Genomic DNA, 23,890 nt, shown 5'->3' with positions numbered 1-23,890 from the left:
TTTAATTTTTTACAGGATTTTTTTTTATTATTTTGATTTTTTTATGTTTAGCTCGGGAAATTTTGGAAAATCAACTCCTCTGAGATGGTAAATTTCTTCTATCTCAACAATATTTTCTACGTTCAACAATCTGGAGCAATATTTTTGTATTTTATCCCAGTTTTTTTTATTAGTTCCATAAATTGTTTTTTTTTCGTATTTAAACAACAGTATTTATGGAATATTATTTGCTATTCATTTTACAAAATGCTTTAGGTAAGCAGTCCTTATTATAATAAATAAAATAAATATTTTATCTACGAGTATTAAAAATGTGCTATGCAACAAAAATAAATAAATATTCCACTTAGAGTATCAATAAAATCCTAATAGTGCGTTCATCAAACTAGAATTCAATCTGGATGGGATTGACTAGAGTTTGCGTAAAGATAGTTTCGATTTTAAATATTAAAACTTGCCAATTTTTATATTTTCGTGAAAAATTCAAAGAATACAAATTGATTACATAGATTTTCTGAAAACAAAATAAATTTTTAACTCGAAATAAAAGAAAAATAAACTTTTCCAGTAATTTTAAACCATATAGGGTAAATGTCCTAATTCAAAACCATATCCAGACGCTTTAACTTTGACAGAAGATTCAACACTTTAAAGTTCATATTTTTCTGAAGAAAATTACATAAATTTGCTCCTTGACTCTTCTAGAATGTTACTGTTTAGTGAAAATTCTTTAAATATAATTTGAAAACTTCTTAAATACAAGAAAAATACGCGAGTCTAAAATGCTTCTATTGGAAACAAATTAATCCAAATGGAGACAAGGGAAAGTTTCTAATTGGAGACAAACAGTGGAAGTGAAACCGCGACGAAAGGCTTCCAAAACCATTTTGAGTTGCTCCTGAGTGCAAGATTTGTTCTTATTCCTGGTCTTTTCTCCTTTCCCATATAAAAGAATAAGAAAATCTATCCAAAAAAAAAAATCATATTTCCGGGGTTTCCTATTGAAGCATTTGCAGACACTTCAGAAAAAACCCTTTTTGTTCACGAAATAGGTAATTATTTCATTTGAAAACTTCACGTACCGTTAACAATAAAGATTAGCACTTAATTTAACTAAAATTAGCCAGAAATATGACATAAATGTTAAAAAAAACAAATAAACAACAGTCACCTAATTGTGTTTTTCATTAGAATACATGGTTGAACGCTGAAAAATTCAATGGTGAAAAGGTACACTTTTAATTTTTCTGAGAAATTAACAAATTAAAATTTGTGAATATGAATGGATCCTCGCTTTATTTGGAGCAAAATTAACTAAATAATGAAACTGTGGTATAGAAAATATATAAATATAATAATTTAGTACTGTATATACCATGAAAAGAATGAAGTTTCCATTTGGAGTAGCAAAAAATTTCCATTTGAAGCAGGTTTTGAATTAGCTTAATTTACTAATATTAATAGTACATGAGTTTTGATTTACTCTTATATGTTGCATAGGACATTAAAATAAATTATTAAATTGTGTGTATTGCAATTCTCTTAAAAAGAATAATAGAAATTTATTTAAGAAGAAAATATGCTAAATTTATACCAAAAAAATATTCAATATTTTATAAAAATTTTCAATTGAACTTTTTGTACTAGTGCTTTTATCACTCAAATATACACATTCAAAAAAACAAAAATCTACCGGAATGTTATTGATTGTAACCACGGCGTCTCCCTGGTAACAGGGTTCCAAACAACGTGTCCCCGGAAAAGAAGGTGAAAGCGATGAAGTTCAAGACTTATTTCTCGAAAGAGGGCTCTTTTAGGCTCGGTGTGGTGTCCTGTGTGGACTGGTCAGGAGCCGAAGAGATATATTCCTGCTCCAGTGATCACAATCTGCTCAAATGGAAAGCAAATACGCGCGAAAGTGTTCAAGTGGCTAGTCTTCCTGAGGACTTCCATCCAACGGATCTGCATTTATTGGTGTTGAAGGGAAATGTGGGAGGTGGAGGAAAGGGTAGTGATTCCCTACTCATTGCCAGCAATGATGGGAGATTCATAATTTTGAACAAGAGTGCAAGACTTGAGAGGAGCATTTCAGCTCATGCTGGAGCGATTACTTCGGCCAGATGGAGTCCGGACGGCGCAGGATTGCTAACAGGTTAGTGGAAGGGTTATTCCATGGGCGTAGTCTAAGGCCTTGCCCTTTACCTTTGCTGATGATTTTTTTTTGTTAAAAATTACACAATATAGTCTTTCAGGTTTCGCACACATTTTCCTGAAAGACTCCCCCTACATGTACAACGTTTCCCACGTTTCCCATTAAACACACAGTAAAAAATCGTGTAAAAAAATAACGTGTAATTTCCAAATTACCACTAAAAAAAATTGTAATTTTTGATTTTTACCACTATTAAAATGGTAATTTTTGTGTAAAAAATAATTAGTGTAAAAATTTTGAGCGTGTAATTCAAACATGTAATTTTTACCACTATTCAAGTGGAACAGTGTCACTTAACTCTTTCCGGACCGCAGCATATGCTGCAAGCTAATTTCACCATTTTTTAATCAAAAATATCTAAGCTCAGGAATTAATTGAGGTCCTACAAAAAATATCTTACATTTGGACATCCTTATAGTTTGTAATTATCTACAAGAATAGAATGTTTATCAGTTCTGAATAATTTAAAAACATTGTTTTACACAGAACATTCATATGCTGCTTTGGGTACTCAGAGTCCCAAAAGAGACGAAAGATTTAACGCCCAAATCTCTCGATAATTTATATGAAATTTTGCCCCATATGCCCGATTGAGAAAAAGTCTACTCACTGTAATTTTAACATAATTTTTATAGGGGAAAACTCGCTACCTTTGAACGACTCAGGCTTCGGACAACTTAAATCTTTTTCTTTGTTGTTCATAGATTTGATTTATGCTCTTGTCGGGAAATTTGAGGCAATAGACTAAGTTATTAAAATTTTATAATATTGTAATGGATCAAATTCATTAAAATGATATTAAAGAAAAAATTCCAAGGTTCAGTCGTCTGAAGGTATCATGCTTTCCCCTAATTTGCAATAAAAAACTATTGATGACGATTTGTTTTAAAAGTGTTGTGCAAAATCTTTCTGTTAAACACCAGCAAAATAGGCTTTTAAGAGAAATTTGAGGAATTTTTTCTTCAAAAAGGAAGCTACAGCAGCTACAGTCATCTTGGAAGAGGTTTTGAGAGTTTTCCAAAACACGTCCAAAAATAATCAAAATAGGGTTAGCATTGAACTGCATTGAACTTTAAAAAAAGGATTTCCAAAAAGCTTTTGTGATTCGTAAAAAGCATTTTCATTTTCACTTTTTATCAATTTCCCACCATTTTCTCTAAGAAAGTGTAGTGGGGGATACAGGGGGTAGCAAAAAGGAAATGCTGATGGGCCTCATCCCCAACAGACCCCCTAAACAACTTTTTTTTTTTAATATTTTGAATTTTTTTAGCTCATTGTTGTGTAGCTCATTTATTGGATCTATATCTATGAGTTTTCAAAAAACCCCAAAATCATTTAATTTGAATTAAAAATTGATGAAATTATATTAAAAGAATTGTGTAAAATAAATTTTTTTTTTAATTTTCAAAATGGGCTTTTCGCAAAAGAAGCTACAATACCGTCTTGAACGAGGGTTTTGGACTTGTAAAAAGCATTTTCCATTCTATTTTTCATAAATTTCCCGGCATTTTCTTAACGCTTTAAGGACGATTAGGTCACCGGTGACCCAAAAATGAAATTTTTCCTACGATCTGCTAAAGTTATGCTTTGCTCTGAAAAGTTAGAAAAAGTGATTTCTTCTGACCCCCGATTTGTGACCAAGAGTTAAAGAAAACACCTCCCTGGTGGCTTTAGCAAGCTTCTAGCTTACGAAATGCTCCGAAGATCTGAATTTAAATTAAATCTTTAGTTTTAAATACACTAAAAATAACATTTATTTGCCTTATCAGAATTTCCACCTAAGAAAAGCCCATTTTGGAAATATATCAGACGTTTTAGAGAATTTTTGTAGAAGTGTTTTCGTATTTGCAAATAAATTTGAAATCATAGAAAACGATGCACAAATTGATTTATAGTGAATTCTAAATGGAGAGCTCGCAAAAATCTTCCTAAAGGAGCTTCAAAACAGAAAAACCAAAGCTGGCTAATATTTACTTATGAAAAACTATTTGAAGACTGTTTATGAGCTATCTGAACAACGTAACGTAAAATCATCAAAATCGGATTAAAATAATTTTTATGTCGACAAAGAGTTTAAAAGCCTTTTCGGTCTAACCGTGCTATCACACTAGGATTTTTCAATTTGTAAATTCAATTTAATTTTCAGACGAATTGTTCCTGTGTATTATTTTGCATTAAAACATTTGATTTGATAGATTTTCGCTTATTTATTGATATAAACATAAACTAATACTTGGCCCACCAAAATATATTTAAGCAGGCTAAAATAGCATAAATTTATAGTAAGGAGGGGTAATTGGATCGTTTTCCGAAGAGTGCCACTTAAACGCTAGTTTTTGGACTGATGAAATTCTTTTTACTTCTTCTAAAACCATAGTTATTCATAGTTATTCTTTTAAAACCATAATTATTCACTGTTCCATTCAGAAACATAATATAAAAAAAAATTATCAAAAATATTAAAGAAAATTTACAAAATAATGATAATACTGAAATGCAGCATGCACTAACTGGGGTCGCATTTTCGCTAATTTACTTTTAATTAAACCTTTGGATTTAAAATACTTTTTTCACAAGGAAAAAAAAAACAATAAATGTTTTCAATCAACTAGCTGTTATTATTAAAATATAAAAATATTATTTTTGCTTTTTCTCAAACTTGAATAGTTATATTATGTTACTGTAGTGACTATATTACGGAAATAAAAATAAAAATATTATTTTAAGTGGATTAGTCATAAACGATCCAGATAACGAAGCGCCCGAATTAGCACACTTGACTGTAGTCGCTCAATTAAATTTGAATTCAGCAAATTAAAATGATCATAAATTTCTTATTGCAGTTAAACAAGTAGCCTTTTGAATTAAATTGTTCTTATTAAATTTATTCATTCGTAATTATTATTTGTACCTAAAAAAATAAAATAAGTATAGTGATTAATGACAAACTTGTAAGGCTTACAATGTAAGCAATTGTAGCTCCAGTATCGGGAGTAATTTGCTAAGTTCCCAATTTGCAATTCGAGTAATGCAATTGGAGTAATTTGCAATTCGAAGGAAATTATTGTGTCAAGAAATCGCAGTCGGGATGACTTCATAAAGATATTCAACAAGACTGTATGACAGTCTCTTCATGAGCCCCCTTGCCTACAACCTTCTCTTTTGACTTTGGGGATTCTTTTGCATAACAGATAAGTGACTTATAAGACATTTTAAGTACTATCACACATTTTCCGGAGTTATTCATAATCGAAAATCTCGCGGCACTATTTAAAATTGAGCAAATTTCTTGCAAAATGTGTCTAGGCTGTGAAAATTTTCAAGTAAATTCTAGAAATTTTATAATGCTCATTTGACTCAATTGAATTTAAAATTAAATTGTGAAAATCCTAATGTGAAAGTAACAGGAAACTTTTTGTAGAAATGTTTTCGTCTTTGCAAATAATTTGAAACCATTAAAAACGATGTGAAAATGGATTTTTTTGTGAATTGTAAACAAAAAAGCTTGTTAGAACTTATAGAATTTATAGAACACTTCCAAAAAAAAAATCAAAGAAGAATTGAAGCTGTTTTTGATCCCATTTCCCTACAACAAAAAGAGATAATATCTTCTTTTGAAAAATTAATAAAAACTGTTTATGAGCTATTTGAATCACTTTAAAACCATCAAAATGAAATTAAAATAGGATTTATGTTGATTTTTGAAGTATAAGCAATTTTAGACTTACTAAGAACATCGTTTTGGAACATTATTCTCCAGCTTGAAATGCAATTTCCTTCAAGAAGAAACTTTTTTGAGAAACCCAATTTCTTTACTTTATTTCGGAAACTGCTAATTGTGTAGACCTAAATGATGGCAAGTTCGAAAATTCGTATCTGTAGGGTAAGATGAGGTAACTTGGAATCAAGTTTATGGTAAAAGGAAAAAAAAACAACGAAGTACTCTCGAATGTAAAACCTTGTACTTCTTCATGGTTTCCTTTTTCTCTTTGACCAACTGAAACCGTCGAAAATTTTAAAATTTCAGAATAGACATTATTCAAAATTACCCTATCTTACCCTATTCGAGATATCGCATTTTTAAAATTGAATTTAGAAGTTTTTTTTTTAATACTGGCCGTATTAAGTTAATCCACCAATCGTAATCTCGCGAATGTGTGAACTTTCTGGGAGCCCGGAGAAACGATCTGGATTTTCGGTTTCTTTGGTGTCTTATATGAATCAAAAAGCACATAGTATGGTAGGAAGTGTTGTACGGTGTACTTGGTGAACTTATACAGATATTTAAGATCTTTCAATACTTGTAAAATTTCACGTTATTTCTTTTAACTTTAATATAATATATCTCTCCTTCTCCCTAATCCTGAACATGCATCTGCATCACCAGTTTCTCCATGCAGAAGTTATTTGTCAAGTTTCTGAGATATCTTAAGATAGGATTAGGATTTTTAGGGAATTAGTTCATTAAGAACTTTATCAAATGGTTGGTGTATATTAAGAAAATTTTCCTAGAATGAATTATATTTTGAGCAATAAATTTATTTTAATGCTTTCGTTGAATTTTTATAGTAACTAATTTCCTCGGTTTCTTGATTGAAGGTTTCTTCTTGAAGGTTTCACTAAATTAAACCATAAAAGGTGATATCCCTCGCAAGCAGTTAGCATTCAACTAGATAATTTTTTCGAATAATTCGAAACGAACAAATCTCTAATACGAAATGAATTCAATCTCCAGTAAATCCTTTATTATTTTGAATATGAAAGCATAACAAATAATATTTTCACCGTTATTTAAATTATTGACAAAATTTCAATCTTCCTGATTTTTCTTATTTGTATTTTTCAAAATATAAGTCAAAGACAAAAATTATTTAAATTTTCTTCCGGTTCATACTAAATCATGAAATAAATTTTTCTAATCGAAAAATAAATGTCTCCTGTGTCTCCTATTGTCCAAAAATATTGATAATATAAAGATTATTAATATTAAATAAGAAATGCCACTAATAGAAACCCCTCTTTCAATATCTCCAAAGCTGGAGAAGATGGGGTCGTGAAGATTTGGTCCAGAACTGGAATGTTACGGTCAACTGTGATTCAGAATGAGGGACCAATTCGATGTGCAAAATGGTCCCCAACATCCTCAGCCATTGTCTACACTCAAGGCAGTTCGATTGCCATCAAACCCTTGGCAGCCAATAGCAAAGTGATCAAGTGGAAGGCTCACGATGGACTGGTTTTATGCATAGCTTGGGCTAATCACTCAAATCTCCTGGCTTCTGGAGGAGAGGATTGCAGGTACAAAGTTTGGGACAGTCAGGGATCGAATCTCTACACCAGCTCACCTGATGAACATCCTATCACGTCCATTGATATTCGGCCAGAAGGTGATCTTCTTGCCGTTGGGGGATTCAACATGGTCAAGCTCTGTCATTATTCTGGAGTATGTTTTTGTATTCCCAGGGTGTTGCAATGCCTACAATCTCTTTTCCATTTCAGTGGAGTCATAGCACTTGCCGTTTTCCCGAGAACATTGGATCTCTCTACACGCTCAGTTGGTCTCCAGATGGGACTCAGATTGTTGCAGGATGTGGCAATGGAGCCCTACTCTTTGGGCACATTGTCGATCGTCAAGTGATCTGTCGCAATCTCAAGGCTACGACTTTGGGCAGAAAAACTATCCTCCTGCAGGATATTGTGACTAAGACCAGTGATACTCTTGAATTTTCGGATCGAGTGATCAAAATGTCCCTGGGATATGGACATTTGATCGTGACAACGCCTAATCAGCTTCACATTTTCAATGAGAACTACATCAATACTCCAGTTATAGTCGATGGACGGACGGATGTTCATATTCTTTCATTGGGAGTCAAGTAAGATAAAATGGTTTTTATAACACTTTACAAAGACTCACAGTGTTTATTGGCCTGAATCCCGGTATTTTTTAATTTGATATCAGTACCTAAAAATGCTACTCTCTTTTGTAGCGATTCTTCGACCAGTGCCCATATATTTTTGGCCATTCTCCTTTATAGGACAATAAATGAGATTTTGCTCTGGATTTTTAGATCTTAGAGATAGCAATTACGCCTTTAAATGCTAATGATTTGATCCAAAATTTTACAATTGATTTTACAAACAATTTGTGACTTTATTACTTCCAGAAAGAAAATGTAGAAATTATTCATAATTAAAAAAAACTTACCTTTAGTTAGCTTCAGCTTCTGAAGAAGGCGTGGCTTAGTTTTTGATTGGATTTATTTACTTACCGCGACCCCAATAGGGATAAGCGGTTGAAAATGAATGAATGAATTATTTACTTAATTAATTATTCCTGGAAAAGTAAGAGTTAATTATTGTAATTAACTAAAGTCTTCCTCTTCCATAAATTAATTAGTTATTTATTCAATTATATATTCCATCTGCGTCTGGATAATTTTTTAGCCTTCAAGAAATAATGCATTAGGGTAAATTAAGCTAATTCAAAAAATACAGTACTAAATTACTATATATATATATTTTCTATACCAAAGTTTCATTATTTAGTTAATTTTGCTCCAAATAAAGTGAAAATCCATTCATATTCACAAATTTTGATTTGTTAATTTCCCAGAAAAATTAAAAGTGTACCTTTTCACCATCGTATTTTTCATCGATCGACCATGTTTTCCAATGAAAAACACAATGAGGTGACTGTTGTTTATTCGTTTTGTTTAACATTTATGTCACATTTCTGGCTAATTTTAGTTAAATTAAGTGCTAATCTTTATTATTAACGGTACGTGAAGCTTTTAAATGAAATAATTACCTTATTTCGTGAACAAAAAGGGTTTTTCTGAAGTGTCTGCAAATGCTTCAATAGGAAACCCCGGAAATATAATTTTTTTGGAGAGATTTTCTTATTGTTTTAGATGGGAAAGGAGAAAAGATCAGGAATAAGAACAAATCCTGTACTCAAGAGCAACTCAACAAGGTTTTCGAAGCCTTTCGTCGCGGTTTCACTTACACTGTTTGTCTCCAATTAGAAACTTTCCCTTGTCTCCATTTGGATTAATTTGTTTCCAATAGAAGTATTATACACTCGCGCATTTTTCTTGTATTTAAGAAGTTTTCAAATTATATCTAAAGAATTTTTACTAAACAGTAACATTCTACAAGAGTCAAGGTGTAAATTTGTGTAATTCTTTTCAGAAAAAATATGAACTTAATGTGTTGAATCTTCTGTCAAAGTTAAAGCGTCTGGAAATGGTTTTGAAAGGATATTTACCCTAGATCTGAATACATTTTTATGTAGTAAAAATACTTTTATTAATTTAGGTAGTTACTTCACTTCATAAGTGAGCTAGACAAAAATAATTTTAGGTTATTGTCAAGACCTTTTTAGGAAATATGACTGAGTTCAATGGGACAATGGGCAAAACGGTCCAAGCTTTCGCCACGCGTGAGACCTATGCCATCGAATAGATATTGCCAAAGGTAACACCTTTTGTTCCGGTACCAACCTCAAAACTATGTAAGAAAAGCACTAGACCTAGAGCATAAAACATATGTATAAGAATTGTAATGATTTTTTTTGCAAAACTTTTTACAATAACCGTTAATCGTATATTGATCGTTTCTAAGAATAATTTGTAAAGAAGGACCTCAAAGAAAACTTTCCTGGAACAAACAAACCATATCGTTTTCTCTTCAATTTCCCTACAATTTTCCAGATTTTCCATAAAAATCTTTTACCATCCTTCAAATTCATAAAAAAAGGATTGTATCTAAGGAAATGTAATGTCTGTTATGCAGTAATACTCTCTTGAAAAAATAGTTAAAATCTCTAAAATCGCAGGGTCCTAAAAGATACCGTTATTTAAATATTTTGAGTAATAAATTCAGAGAAAACAAATGTTTTAATTAATTTATATTCAGAACCTTTTGTTCAAATTCTTTAGTAACAGTACCTTTACGACCCTATGAACTTCCGAAATCCTAGCTCCTTTTTTTAAGGAGAACGTTTCTCTAAAGACGACAGAAGGATGCAATCGAGGCATTTTTAGCTTTTTTTTAACTTTTAGCGGAATTAAAGAATATTCGAGGATATTTGAGGAAAATCAGGATACAAGAAAAATGAAGGCATAGGGATACGGTTTCTTTTAGGAAAATGTTCCTTGAGTTCAGTTCGCTTTAAAAAAAAACGTTCTCTGGCTCCAACAACTACGATATGCCGTTATTTAAAAAAGCAAGTTTCATAAAAATAGGTCAACACACTTCTTAAGAACACTTACTTTAAGATATCTGAAAAAGTTGACGTGATGGACTATAAGTTTCTTTAGCTTTAGATCATATGTGGCGGTCAGAGCAAAAAAACTCTAAGTCGTATGTATTTCCCTATTAAAATAGCGTTTTTTTTGCTCTGAGCTCCAAATATGTTCAAGATACTCCAAGGACTCCGAAAATACCTGTGATTTGCCATTAAACGAAAAAAGTTTTCGCTTTGATGCCCTGTAATGCTCGATCTCTCTAAAATATTATTAGTTTGTATATGGAAGCTACCAGATGGACCAGTCAGAGGGAAAAACTAAAAATATTTATTTGAAGCTTCGACTTTGAGCGGAATTTCGTTAAGATCGATCAAGTCGTTTTCGAGTAATAAATTATGAATTTTCAGAAAGACATCGTTAATTTTCCAAGGACTAACAGTCCTTTTTGGATTTGGATCTTGGTACTTTTTAAGCCATACGCCAATACCTACAAAGTGGGCTTAGTCTCATTTCTGGCGAAAGGTTGGACCAACTCCCATACATTTCTGCTCATTGTCCTTTAATTACTCAGCAGAGCCTAAAATGCTCAATTTCTTAAAAATAGACCACTGAAAAATTTGCATTCAAATTGATTTGTATAAAAAGTGCTATCCTAACTGTGTTATCACACTTGCACATTAAAATTTTAATGTGATTCACATTAATTGTCGCTTGTGAGCGTCCAAATATGTTATTTGTGTGTTTGAATCATTTTATATTCAAAATTTGATCTATTATATTTGTTGATAAAAAGGTAGACTTGGCCCGCAAATTTGATATAAATTGATTTATAGCATTAATGCGAAAAATTAATGTGATTTTCTCTTTAAATTTTTAATGTGAAAAATATTTATGCTTTAGGAAAATTTAAATTAATTTTTGTAGACCAAGTCCATTTCTTTATCAATAAATACAAAAATCCCAAATATTTAATGACACAAAGACACAAATAACATATTTGGACGCTCACAAGCGACAATTAATGTGAATCACATTAAAATTTTAATGTGGAAATGTGATAACGCCGTAAGTTGAGCAAAAGAAAATAAATATTAAAACGGAAAAATGATTATTACCACACCTTTTTCATAGCCAAGATTCTTTAAAGGCCACGCCTCCTTTTTACATTTTAAGTTTTTTATTCGCTTTCCTGGAACATTGTTAGAACAAGAAAACGCAAAGTTTTTAAACAATTCTAACAGTTTATATATTTTTGTAGGAAATAAAACTAATTTAAGGCGGGGTTTATTTTTTTAGTAGACGCCATTCTTTCGAATCTACCTAAATATTCGGAAATATGTTATACAGATTCAAGTAGCCAATATAAATTTAGTTTGAATACACTTCATAAACATTTGGAAAAAACCCTTGAAAGAAACTTCAAATGTGGGAATCTGCCCCACTCTACAGTTTTTTCTTTAGAATATTTTTAGGTTCATTTGCCAAGAATTTCACCTAAATTGAGTGTTTTCAACCGATTTACTTAAATTTGGATTTTTCTGAAAGATCTTGAAATTTCCAACCCAACTGCATTGTACTTAATCGGTCATGAGTCGGTATAGTACCCGTAATTTAATGTATCTTTCTCAAGTATTTTTTATTTGTTTGAAAGCTTGTGACACGGCTAGAGGCTAAGCGGTAAGAGATATCGGTTTCCGGTCTTCGATGACCCTCCCTCTAAGGTCAAGGACAGTCTCTTTTTTTCTTTTTTCTAGAGCTCCTAGAATTTTTTTTTCATTTTCTATTATGTTTTGGAGCTAGTCAATTTGGTGGTATGTCGAAAATCATTTCGATATCGAATTTTCGAAGATGAAAGTTTAACCACTTTGGGGGGCCTATTTTTCAACAGATTTGCTTAAATTTGGATTTTTTTTTTTGAAAAATCTTAAAATTCCAGTAAAATCAGTACTGAACCGGTAATATACCCGTAAATGATTTATCTTTTTCGTTTTGAATAGAAACTTTGTAGCTGTTGATTCAACATCCATCTGGATCTACACTTACACTGGCCGTTTGCATCTCACGCCCAAATTTCCTGGATCCTCAGCTCAAATGGGCAGCTTGACTGAGAGATGCATTTCTCTGGGAACTGACGTCTTGGCAGTGAAAGATTTCTCAGATCAAGCAATCATTTATGTCTTTGATTTGCTTCCCGGAGCCACAAGACAAGACGAACCTTCAATAATTCGCTGCAAGACTCCAGTCACTCAGATTTCAGTCTGTCGTTCAGGTGGAACGGACAATCAGTACCTTGTGTTTATTGACATCCACCGGGATTTGTATGTGACATCGCTGAGAAGTGGACCAGACTTCCCCATATTCAAGATTGGGACTCAAGTGATTTCAGTGATGTGGGGGAGTGACTCAAACATCCTCGTAGGCCTTCATGATGCCTGCTACACCATTTGGTATTGTCCGGGAGAGGCATGTGCAGATCCTACACTCATTGGTCTGACAACTCTCACGTACGACACCACTGAATTCGGAAGGAATGTAACTCTAGAATCCTTTGAGGGATGTCAAATTGGTCTGAGAAGTTCTGGAGCACTTTTTACCGTTTCTGTAAAAATCTATTGCAATCTTCTGCATAAATTTGTCCAGGACGGTCTTTGGAGTCAGGCTGTGAAGGTATGCCGATTGGGGCAAACTCCTGTTTTGTGGGCAACTCTAGCAGCAATGGCCACGAAAAAGAATCAACTGAGCATCAGTGAGGAAGCATACTCAGCTGCTCTTCAAATTGACAAAGTTCACTATCTTCAGCACATAAAGGTAATAAAATAGCTGATTTTCATAAATACATAGTACTGCAAGTAGTCTCATTGTGTAACTAACTGTAGCGTTATGTAACGTTGTTGGCAAGAAAATTCACTTCATTGATTTTAGATAATGCAGAAAATGAGAACTAGACACAAGATCAGGCGATTTCTTAATTACATTTTCCTTTAAATAGCGACTGGTTATTTTTAAAAAAATAGTTTTGAAGAGAAAACTATCCGGGGAAAATCCTAAAACGAACCACGGATTCGGTGTATCCACATTATTCCCAAAACACTGACTACTTTTTAAAATTCAAAAAATAAGTTAGTTAAAATTGATTAACTCTCGTAAAATATATTTTACTGCTCGAACTCAGAGACAGAGTAGAATAATCAGCTTTTATCCAACTTGCCACCGTTCTAGAGCTTAAACGGTAACTGCACTGAGAGAAATCCGAAAAAGTCAAAATAACATTCCGGAAATGTTAATTTTACCCTGCAGGTATTGATCCTAAAACGGTGTAAATATTACCCTTTTTAGGTGTATTATGGGTTAAAATTACCCTTCTTTCATGTTGATTTTACCCTTAAATGGTGTAAAATTAACATTAAAAAATGTTGATATATTTTTACACTCAAAAAGTGTTAAAGTTATGACGAAAAAAAGTTAATCCCAGCCTCTTTTTTTTCAGTGTGATACTGACTTCTGGTCTTCGGTGTTCGGTGACCCCTTCCAAAAAAAACATCCTTTAATGAACCCTTTTATTGAAACAACCCCCATCCTCTCCAAAATTATGTTGGTTCATGGCCGGAAAATTCTCCATTTTGAATTATTGAACGTCAAAGTTTAACCATCTTCAGGGAGCTTAATTTTCAACAGAATTGCTTAAATTTTGATTTTTTGAAAGGTCTTGAAATTTCCAAATAGATAGCATTCGTATCAATCGGCAAAGTATCTGTGATCGATTTTTTTTTTTGAAAATAGTGCCTTATTAGATTTTTGGGTTTATTACCGATCTGGAAGCCAAACGGTAAGAGATATTGACTCCTGGTCTTCGATGACCCCCCCGCCAATTGACATTGCCTAGATTTTTTTCTTTTTTCCAACCTTCTCCATGATTCTCCACAGCCCTCAATGAGTTTGTTTTTAAGTTTATCTCAAAATTTGCCTCAAAATTGAAATCAATCAAATGAATGAATTAATCAAAATACGATAACCGGAATTTTGATTCATTCATTCATTTGATTGATTTCATTCATTTTCGGATATTTTGTATAGTTAGTCCAGTAGAGGAATTCTGTAACATTATGATAATGTCATAATGTTAAATTTTTATAAATAAAATGAAAATTTTTGTGACAAAATTCGAGTGTAAGCCAACATAACAGCAAAGTGAGTATCGAATGTCCATTGCAAGGAGCTCTATGAAGCTAAATATGCATATAAATTGGATTTATGAATAGTTTTTCTGGATTTACCATATAAAAAAAATTAAATTTGTCATATGACATTGTCATACTGTTACAGAATTCCCCTACAGGTCAATATTTCGTCTACAGACACCTACGACCGGAAAATTCACTATTGTGAATTTTTAAAGGTTAAAATTTGACTACTTCAGAGAGCTCAATGTCTCAACCGATTAGATCAAATTTGTAGTTTTTGAAAGGTTTTGATTTTTCCAACTCGGCTTCATCGATTCCAATTGGCAATTAATCGATAACGAACTCATAAATGATTTACCTAGAGTAGGATATATAATACCTTGATGTTCTCACCCCCCCCCCCCCCCCCAAATTTCTACTTTCCACCCCCTGGAGACTCCTTTTCTCAAGAAATAGCCGTTTAAGATAATTTCTGAAAAATCTTGTCACCCTGTTTGTCCATCTATCGATTTAGCTGTCGTTAGTTCTAGAAGGCAAACGGTAAGAGATAGCGACTTCGTACCTTCAGGGAACCCCTCATAAGTCGATCTAAGGATCGTTAACATGCCCCTCATTTCCCCCACTCTTCCCCTTCCTCTCAAAACCAAGTTTTTTGGGATTGCTCAGAAACTCGTCTCGCCATTTTTTCGTTTTACTGCTCGAACTCCACGGAGAGATCAGTTATAATCCCTCGATTTTTTCACCCCCTCCATCAAAATTTCCACCTTCCACCCCACCCCTCGGAGACCACTTTTGTCAACAAATCTTCACGTTTCAGACGATTTCTGAGAAATGTCGTCACGCTGTTTGTCCGTCTTTTCGTCTGTCCGTCTGTCCGTCGCCAGCTCGAGAAGCCAAATGGTTAGAGATAGCGACTTGGGACCTTCGGGGGACCCCCCCCCCATAAGTCGACCCAAGGATCGTTAACATGCCCCTCATGCCCCTCCGGTCCCTCCCCTTCCCCTCCAAAACTATGTTTTTTTTTTGGGATTTATCGAAAACGCGTCGTGCGATTTTTCTCATTTTTGGATATGTTTTAGAGATTACCCAGGCGAACATTTCGTCTATATACGAAAATATCGTTGAATCATTCCTAATAACGGTTTTTCAAGGTCAAAAGTTAAAAAGACACTAGAGAGCGCATTTATCAAGCGAAATCATGTTTGGGCTCGTTGGAAAGGTTTTAGAATTTCCCTTAAAACTGAACCGGTTCCAATCGGTTCTGAACCGGTAATGAACCGGTTCATAGATAATAAATAATTTTTACCTGAAAATCAATTCTATTGCTTTTTAAGCAATTTTGGAGAATATTTTGAATTATTTATGAATCGGTTCAAATCGTTTGAAAACCGCTAATGGTAAATGATGCGAAAGTACTTTTGATGTATATAGCATCTAAGTCACGAGTTCGAGTATTTCGCAAAGTCTGGGACGCTTTGCCACCCCTTTTGGATATGTTTCTTTTCGTCCTTATACGAGAATACCGTTGAATCATTCCTAGTAACGGTTTTTCAAGATCAAAGGTTAAAAAGGTTCCAGAGAGCGTATTTCTCAACCGAATGATATCGTGTTTGGGTCGTTAGAAAGATCTTGGAATTTTTGATAAAACTGAACCGATTCTAAATCAAAAATCAATTCTATTCTTCAAACTATTTTGGGGGACTTTTTGAGTGATTTATGAATCGGTTTAAACGGTAAATGATGCAAAATTGCTTTTAGGGTACAGCGCTAAGCAAGTCACGAGTTCTAGCACTTCGAAATCATAAATTGAAGTCGCTGAAAATTTTAATTTTCTGGTCAAGAAAACGAATTAATTAATAACCACATCACATAATAAAATACCTATTTTTATCAGAAATTATTTAAAAAAATATGAAGTTAAACAGTCGTCTATAGGAAATCATTGCTAATTATCTTGCTTAAAAATCAATTGCAGAACCTTCCAGGATCGAGCGTTGAGCAAATGGCTGAGAATTCAATCCTCAGCGGTCGTCAAACTGAAGCTGAAATCTGCCTGGTGCACAACAAGAAAATCCGAGAGGCCATTCTGATGTGCATCCGGATGCATAATTGGGAAAGAGCACTGGAAATTGCTGAGAAGCACCAAACAGACCTCGAATATGTGATTGAGGAGCGAGAAAAGTATCTCCGAGCACTGAACAAGAGTGAAATGAATCCCAAATTCCTCACCCTCACCAAAGTCAAATAGATTGTATTTATCACTTTCAATTGTATTTTAATTTGTACGACAGAAATATAAGATAAAAGAGGGGAGAAGTTAGAAACAAAATAATTGAAATCACTAGGTAAATAGTAGTAAATAGAGATTAAAATATTTGTCATGGAAAATACTCAAGGTGTTTAAGAATTAAAGAAACTTTGAATAAATAAAATGGGTATAATTCCTAAATAAATATTGGATTTTGGCAAATAAATGGCTCAGTAGGTCGAAAACCAACTTAAAGTCTGAAGAAGCTTACAGTTCATCGCTGAAATGGTGAATATTCTGCAAATGATCTCCATAGTCTGTGGCTTCGCTGCCCACAAAAGTATCATAGTTGTCAATGATTTCATCATGGGACAAACGATCATCGTGATCGTCATCCGAGGAAGCAAATAAATGATCAACTTCATCGGCTGCAACATCCCTGGAAACAAATTAATCACAATTTTACAATGCTTTTCTGCATTACCTTGAAAATTATTACTTTTTACTTTCATATCGAAGCCCTTATCGTTTTTTTTATGAGATTCTTCTTAATGAAAGTTTTATAGAGCGTGAAAAGCATAAAAATTGATGATATGATGAAATGATTGATTTAAAATTCATCAAAATAGTTACATTTTATTAACAGTGTTAAAATGTAATATTGGAACACACAATAACCAGAGTCATATAATCTTTGAAAAAATGATAAAACTTTCAACAACGTGATGAAAAATGAAATCTTTGGTCAAAAGACTTCAAGTGAAAAAAGAATTATATTTTATAATCTATAAATCATTGTAAAATTTAAATGTCAAAAATAGGGTAATGGATAAGTTATTAAATTAATTTTTTAGTTTTTATTTTGCAACTTGCATTTAAAAACAATTATATACTTCATATTTTTCAAAAGGAATACAATAAAATTCTCTCCGAAATTTTAATTTAAAGTAGAACGAATTATTAAAAAATGCATCTCAAAGCGAAAATTCTATTGTTCCAAGGGGTGATTCATATCGAGAAACCTTTCCCCTATCCCAATTGTCCAAGAAACGGGTCGTGAAACCTGAAAAACCCAGGAATTGCATCGCAAAGAACAAAAACCCAAAAAAATTGTATCGCGAAGCAAAAGATAACTCAAAAATTTTGTAGCAAAGCACGAGAAACTCAAAAATTGCATTGCGAAACACAAGAAACACAAAAAATGCACCGTGAAATACAAGAAAACCAAAAATGGCATGGCGATGCACTAGAAACCCAAAAAATGCGGCGCGAAACACGAGAAATCCATATATTGCATCGCGAAGCACGCGAAAGCAAAAAATTTCCTCGCCGAAGCAAGAAAAATCCAAAAATTGCGTCGCAAAGCCCAAAAAATTCTTCGTGGTAGGAAGAAAAATGTAAAAATTGCATCGCGAAGCACGAGAAATCCAAAAAATGCATCGTGAAGGACGAAAAACCCAAAATTTGCATCGTAAGTCATAAGATTCGTAAAAATGGGTTCGCGAAACACGAGAAATCCAAAAATTTGAAGCACAAGAAGCCTTAAAATAGCTTCTCGAAGCAAGAGACACCCAAAGAATGCATCGCCGAATCCATAGAAACCCAAAAATTGCATCACGAACTAAAAGAAATACAAAAATTGCATTGGAAAGCACAAGAAACTCAAAAATTTCAACGTGAAGGATGGAAAACTCAAAAATTGGATCGCGAAGCACAAGAAATCTAAAAATAACATCGTCGAACACGAAAACCCCAAAAATTGCATGGTGAACCAACCATAAGAAACGCAAAAATGGCTTAGCGAAACACAAAAAAATCTAAAAACTGCATCGCGAAGCGCAAGAAACCCAAAAATTCTGTTCCGAAAAACAAGAAACTCAAAAATTGCATCGCGAAGCTCAAGAAAATCAAAAATATGCATTTCGAAGACCGAAAACCCCAAAAATTGCTTCACGAAACCCGAAAAATTCAATTTTTGTATTGCGAAAATCGAAAAACCAGACACCCTTGTCAGAAAAAATGTGAATGCGTTACCCCTTGACCAAAGAATATGAGTAATTTTAGAGGGGATGAGAAAAATCTCTCCTAGATCGCGATGTACAAGAAACTCAGAAATGCACCGCAAAGCAGAAGTCCAAAATTACTCCACGGAGCACAAGAAAATTAAAACTTGTTTCGCCGAAGCAAGAGAAATCCAAAAATTGCTTCGTGAAGCACAAGAAAATCAGCATGAAGAAAATTACTTCGAGAAGCACGAGAAACCCAAAAATTGCTTCACAAAACACGAAAAACCCAAAAATTGCATTGCAAAGTGCGAGTAGGGTAAATTAAGATAATTCAAAACCTGCTCCAAATGGAATTTTTTTGCTACTCCAAATGGAAACGTCATTGTTTTCATGATAAATACAGTACTAAATTATTATATTTATGTATTTTTTATACCACAGTTTCATTATTTAGTTAATTTTAATTTGTTAATTTCCCAGAAAAATTAAAAGTGTACCTTTTCATCGTCGAATTTTCATCGATCGACCATGTTTTCCAATGAAAAACACAATAAAGTGACTGTTGTTCGTTCGTTTTGTTTATTGTTAACGGTACGTGAAGTTTTCAAATGAAATAATTACCTATTTCGTGAACAAAAAGGGTTTTTCTGAAGTGTCTGCAAATGCTTCAATAGGAAACCCCGGAAATATGATTTTTTTTTGGATAGATTTTCTTATTCTTTTATATGGGAAAGGAGAAAGGGCCAGGAATAAGAACAAATCCTGCACTCAAGAGCAACTCAACAAGGTTTTGGAAGCCTTTCGTCGCGGTTTCACTTACACTGTTTGTCTCCAATTAGAAACTTTCCCTTGTCTCCATTTGAATTAATTTGTTTCCAATAGAAGCATTTTACACTCGCGTATTTTTCTTGTATTTCAGAAGTTTTCAAATTATATCTAAAGAATTTTCATTAAACAGTAACATTCTAGAAGAGTCAAGGAGCAAATTTTTGTAATTCTCTTCAGAAAAAATAGGAACTTAATGTGTTGAATCTTCTGTCAAAGTTAAAGCGTCTGGAAATGGTTTTGAATTAGGACATTTATCGTAACTCAAAAATTTATCTGCGAAACTTGAAAAACCAGAAACCTTTCTCACTAAAAATTTGAATTAATTATCCCTTGTGTTGTCGCTTTTAATTATTCAGTTATAGGACAGTAGGGGAAAGTACTCTCTCTTCGAACGTTCATGCCTTCGAATAATGTGAATTTCTTTTTGTTTTCCCAAAATACTTACACATTATTATCACATAATTGTCAATAATGATAATAAGCTAACTATTATTTAATAGAAAAGTGTAAGTCTCTTAGAAAAAAAAAATTCACGTTATCCGAAGGCTTGAACGTTCGTAGGGAGAGTAGTTTCCCCTAATTATTTTTTGAAATATTTTATAAAAAGTCTTTTTTCCGTTTCTGCTGTTGAATAAATTCAAAATGAATTCAAGATAAATGCATCTTCCGGCACCTCTCTTAGAATTTAGTGAAAAATTTCATAGAATCATATTTTGATTCATTCTCAAACGCTTTCTATATGTCTAGACGGCACTGTGCTTCAAAAATTAATTCCCAAAAGTGCCCCAATTCCTGCCATTTGTAAAATGGAACGCAACTGATTCCTTGGCAGAATGTTCTATTTAGTTATGGTTTCTCTCCCGAAGTATACGCTTAGAAGAATCGAACTGAGGAAGCTTTAAAAGTTTCCAAAGTAAAATTATTTTTTATTTTAATTTATATTTAATAAAAAGCAAGCATCCTTTTGGGCCATGATTTTATTGCAAGAACCCTTGGTCAACCGTTTATTGTTAAAAATGTCAAAATATCACAGATTTTCTTTATGAGGTGCCCCTCGGTTTGCTCTTATTTAAAGTGCTATAAGTTTAGACAATTAATTCTAAAGCAAACTTTACACTATGCATAGATTTCTCAAAGAAAATAAATTGAATATACTTTAATTTTTTCGAATATTTAAACCTTTTTAGTGTTAAGATTTTTTTTGGAAATTTGTGAGTCAGATTCATCTTCATCTTTAAAGAGTTTAATTCTAGAGTTTTTCTTAAATATTTATTTTGCAAAGTCATTTTCCACACAATCTGCAGACGCAGACTTTGATTCTTTTATTCAAATTGAATTTAATTTAAAAGCGAATTTTGCAAATTACTTATACGGTAGGATAAGTGTACCAAATTTCGGCCTAGTTGCATGCAAGCGCCAAAGTCTCAAGTTTGAAATGTAATATTTTTAATATAAATTGATTTTTTTATTCCTTCTTTTTAAGGAGTATTGCTTGAACCTGGAACATTGTAGACAGTTTATCGTCTTCATTTACTCTAAAATCACTCTCAGTACATTTTAAAATGAATAAAAATATACACATAGGTTTGGTGGGTAATTTCGGCCACCTTTATTCTCATAGTTCCTTGCCCTTCTGGAATTCTTCCTATATCTTTTTCGCATCATCGAGTTCGTCGAAGCGATATTTTTTGTTATATTTTGCATTGCATAGGGTAAGTGTGCCAAACTCTGGCCAGCTTGCAATTTCGGCCACCCTTTTTGTTCCTCGAATTTCCATGAACTTTTAGATTTTTCGTACTCTAGAGATTATACAATGCAAAAGAATAACAAAAAATGTAGCTTCGACAAACGAGATAACGTGAAAAAGATATTAGAAGAATTCCCGAAGGGCAAAAAACTATGAGAATGAAGGTGGCCGAACTAGGGCACCAAAGCTATGTCCATATTTTTATTGATTTTAAAATGTATTAAGAATGATTTTAAAGTAAATAAAGACGATAAACTGTCTACAAGGTTCTAAGCAACTCTCTTTCAGAAGAAAGAATAAAAAAATCAATTTGAATTTAAAATATTACATTTCAAACTTAAGACTTTGACGCTTGCATGCAACTATGTCGAAATTTGGCACACTTACCCTAATCTCTAGGGTATGCAAAAATTAAAAATTCAAGGAAATTAGAAGAATAAAAAAGATGGTCGGAATTGCAAGCTGGCCGGAATTTGGTACACTTACCCTAACTGTACCAAATTTCAGCAAAGTTTTGAAATGTAATATTTTTAATACAATTTGAAATTTTCTGTTACTTTTTCTAAGGAGTGTTGCTTGGAATCTTGTAGATAGTTTATCATTTTTGTTTTCTCTATTTTACTTTTGAGTAATATTTCGGCCAAACTGATTCTTATATTTTCTTGCCCTACCAGAATTCTTGCAGACATTTTCAAATCATCTCGTTCGTATAAACGACATTTTTTTGTTTTTATCTTGTTTTTTTTTGTGTTTGTGGTATAATCTCTTAAGGGAATGCAAAAATTAAAGTCATGGAAATTTGAGGACTGAAAGGAGTGGCCGAAATTGCAAGCTGGCCGAAATTTGGTGCAGTTTCCCTGAGTTGCAAGGTTTGAACGGTTTTAAATAACAAAGAACAGAAAGAGAAAACTTACTCATTACTCGGGACGACCCAGGAAAGGATTTCGTTCCCATTGAGAACACCATCTTTGTCCTTGTCGTGCTCATTGTCGAACTTTTCCTTCTCCGCTATCAACCATTCCTTGTCGTGATGCTTCGCTGAATCTCCAACAAACTCTTTGAAGTTAATCTTTCCATCTCCATCTTTGTCTTTCTCCCTGAGCGTTTGCTCGAGGATCAGAGGAAGCATTTCCGGATGTTCTTCTGGACTCAGGAATACCACAAACTCTTCTGGAGTGAGATTGTCATCTTTGTTCTTGTCAGCTGCCTTAAACATCACTTTATCTTCCTCAATAAGCCTATTCTCTTCCTCAACAAACTGCTCATCGGAATCTCTAATTTCATTTTCTGTCTCCATGCCATAGGTATCCTTGAGGTATTCATTCCACGTTACTAGACCATTATTATCCGCATCGACATCCTGGAAGCGGTCATTGGCTTCCTCCTGGGAGAGCATCTTGAACGATCGCAGAATCCATGCTTTGAGTTCGTGTCTGTCCACAAAGCCATCTGTGTTCAAGTCCATCTTCTTTATAAGGATACCCAGGCGTTTCTTGGACTCTTCCGGCGACAGATTGTCAAATTCTTCAGCCTCCTTGACGCTTCCGATGATGGCTTCATGATCAAATTCTGAATGGTGCTCTGCCCCATCGAAATGATGAGCATTTTTCGGGCTAAACGACCCATCTTCCATTCTCTCCTTGTGCGTATGCTTTTCGTGCTTATGCGTGGTTGCCGGCAATACAGCCACAAAGAGCGTGGTAACAATTAACAGGAAATACTCCAACTTCATCTCTTTTTGTTGTCAATTGCCAAAGCCAAAAATTCAAACTTGATTTTCACCTCTTGCCACGTCCACAAAAATCAATTGGATATGCAATTCTGATTACTGATATACTACACAAATGCCCTATTTCAGTCTCACTGTTGCATCATCACTTTTTTCACGAGAAAACAGTAATATTTGCACAACTTGCACGACTCGCACAAATTTATATAAACACGGCTGCACTGAAGGTAAAAGTGAACTCTCAATTTTCCGCAAGGTGGCACTCACAAGACAATTCAAAACATTATCCCACTAAAATATTTTTGTATACGCTCCACGGAAAGTCCATTAATTCCTACGGAATATCATAAGATATTTCGTAAGTTATCGTCACTTGAATCATGCATTGTTGGATCTGTTTTTTTTTTAATGTTTTACACTGATTTTAGTACACAATACTCTCGCTAATTCTTTAATGTTTCAATCGGAATATTCAAAGAGTAGTAAAATAAAATTAAAAAAAAAGTAATAATATAAAATACAATGTAGACGTAGACGTAGACTCTCGCACCCGCACAATCGGCTCTTTTTCAATTCGGGCGAAAAATTTTGTTGACAATTTTCACGTTTAATTACGAAGCTAATATGCTCAATTCGCTATAGTGGTTAAAGTGTTAAAAAAAATCTTAGAAATTAATTTAGAAAAAA

The 23,890-nt window shown here is 33.3% G+C and overlaps 3 protein-coding genes across 4 annotated transcripts in view; 2 read left to right on the top strand and 1 right to left on the bottom strand.

The window, feature by feature from the left end:
• LOC129805574 (dedicator of cytokinesis protein 7) overlaps window positions 1–1,688 on the top strand; it is a 28,732-nt gene extending 27,044 nt beyond the window's left edge. For both annotated transcript variants that reach the window (XM_055853575.1, XM_055853574.1), the window contains exon 12: window positions 52–1,688. In XM_055853575.1, coding sequence (XP_055709550.1) covers window positions 52–91 — 40 coding nt within the window. In that variant the 3' untranslated portion in view covers window positions 92–1,688. The remainder of the gene's footprint in view (window positions 1–51) is intronic.
• Window positions 1,688–16,901, top strand: LOC129805652 (intraflagellar transport protein 80 homolog). The gene is made up of 5 exons (XM_055853697.1): window positions 1,688–2,152; window positions 7,249–7,655; window positions 7,712–8,088; window positions 12,462–13,272; window positions 16,621–16,901. The coding sequence occupies exons 1-5, from the start codon at window positions 1,777–1,779 to the stop codon at window positions 16,891–16,893; spliced, it is 2,244 nt and encodes a 747-aa protein (XP_055709672.1). The 5' UTR covers window positions 1,688–1,776; the 3' UTR covers window positions 16,894–16,901.
• Window positions 16,900–23,480, bottom strand: LOC129805622 (reticulocalbin-2). Its single transcript, XM_055853665.1, has 2 exons — window positions 22,389–23,480; window positions 16,900–17,332 (listed from the first exon to the last, which is right to left on the bottom strand). The coding sequence occupies exons 1-2, from the start codon at window positions 23,204–23,206 to the stop codon at window positions 17,161–17,163; spliced, it is 990 nt and encodes a 329-aa protein (XP_055709640.1). The 5' UTR covers window positions 23,207–23,480; the 3' UTR covers window positions 16,900–17,160.
• Window positions 23,481–23,890: the final 410 nt, after the last annotated feature.

This window comes from Phlebotomus papatasi, chromosome 3 (assembly GCF_024763615.1).
Source record: "Phlebotomus papatasi isolate M1 chromosome 3, Ppap_2.1, whole genome shotgun sequence".
NCBI classification, from domain to species: Eukaryota; Metazoa; Arthropoda; class Insecta; order Diptera; family Psychodidae; genus Phlebotomus; species Phlebotomus papatasi.
The sequence above is the reverse complement of the archived record's forward strand: the minus strand, read 5'-3'. Positions and strand labels throughout refer to the sequence as shown.

Bases quoted from the DNA above. Each gene is read 5' to 3' on its own strand.
- LOC129805652 (XM_055853697.1), top strand. From the start codon at position 1,777: ATGAAGTTCAAGACTTATTTCTCGAAAGAGGGCTCTTTTAGGCTCGGT. The intron at 2,153-7,248 runs GTTAGTGGAAGG...ATATCTCCAAAG, and splicing joins CGGCGCAGGATTGCTAACAG to CTGGAGAAGATGGGGTCGTG. The intron at 8,089-12,461 runs GTAAGATAAAAT...CGTTTTGAATAG, and splicing joins ATTCTTTCATTGGGAGTCAA to AAACTTTGTAGCTGTTGATT.
- LOC129805622 (XM_055853665.1), bottom strand. From the start codon at position 23,206: ATGAAGTTGGAGTATTTCCTGTTAATTGTTACCACGCTCTTTGTGGCT. The intron at 17,333-22,388 runs GTAAGTTTTCTC...ATTTGTTTCCAG, and splicing joins TGGGTCGTCCCGAGTAATGA to GGATGTTGCAGCCGATGAAG.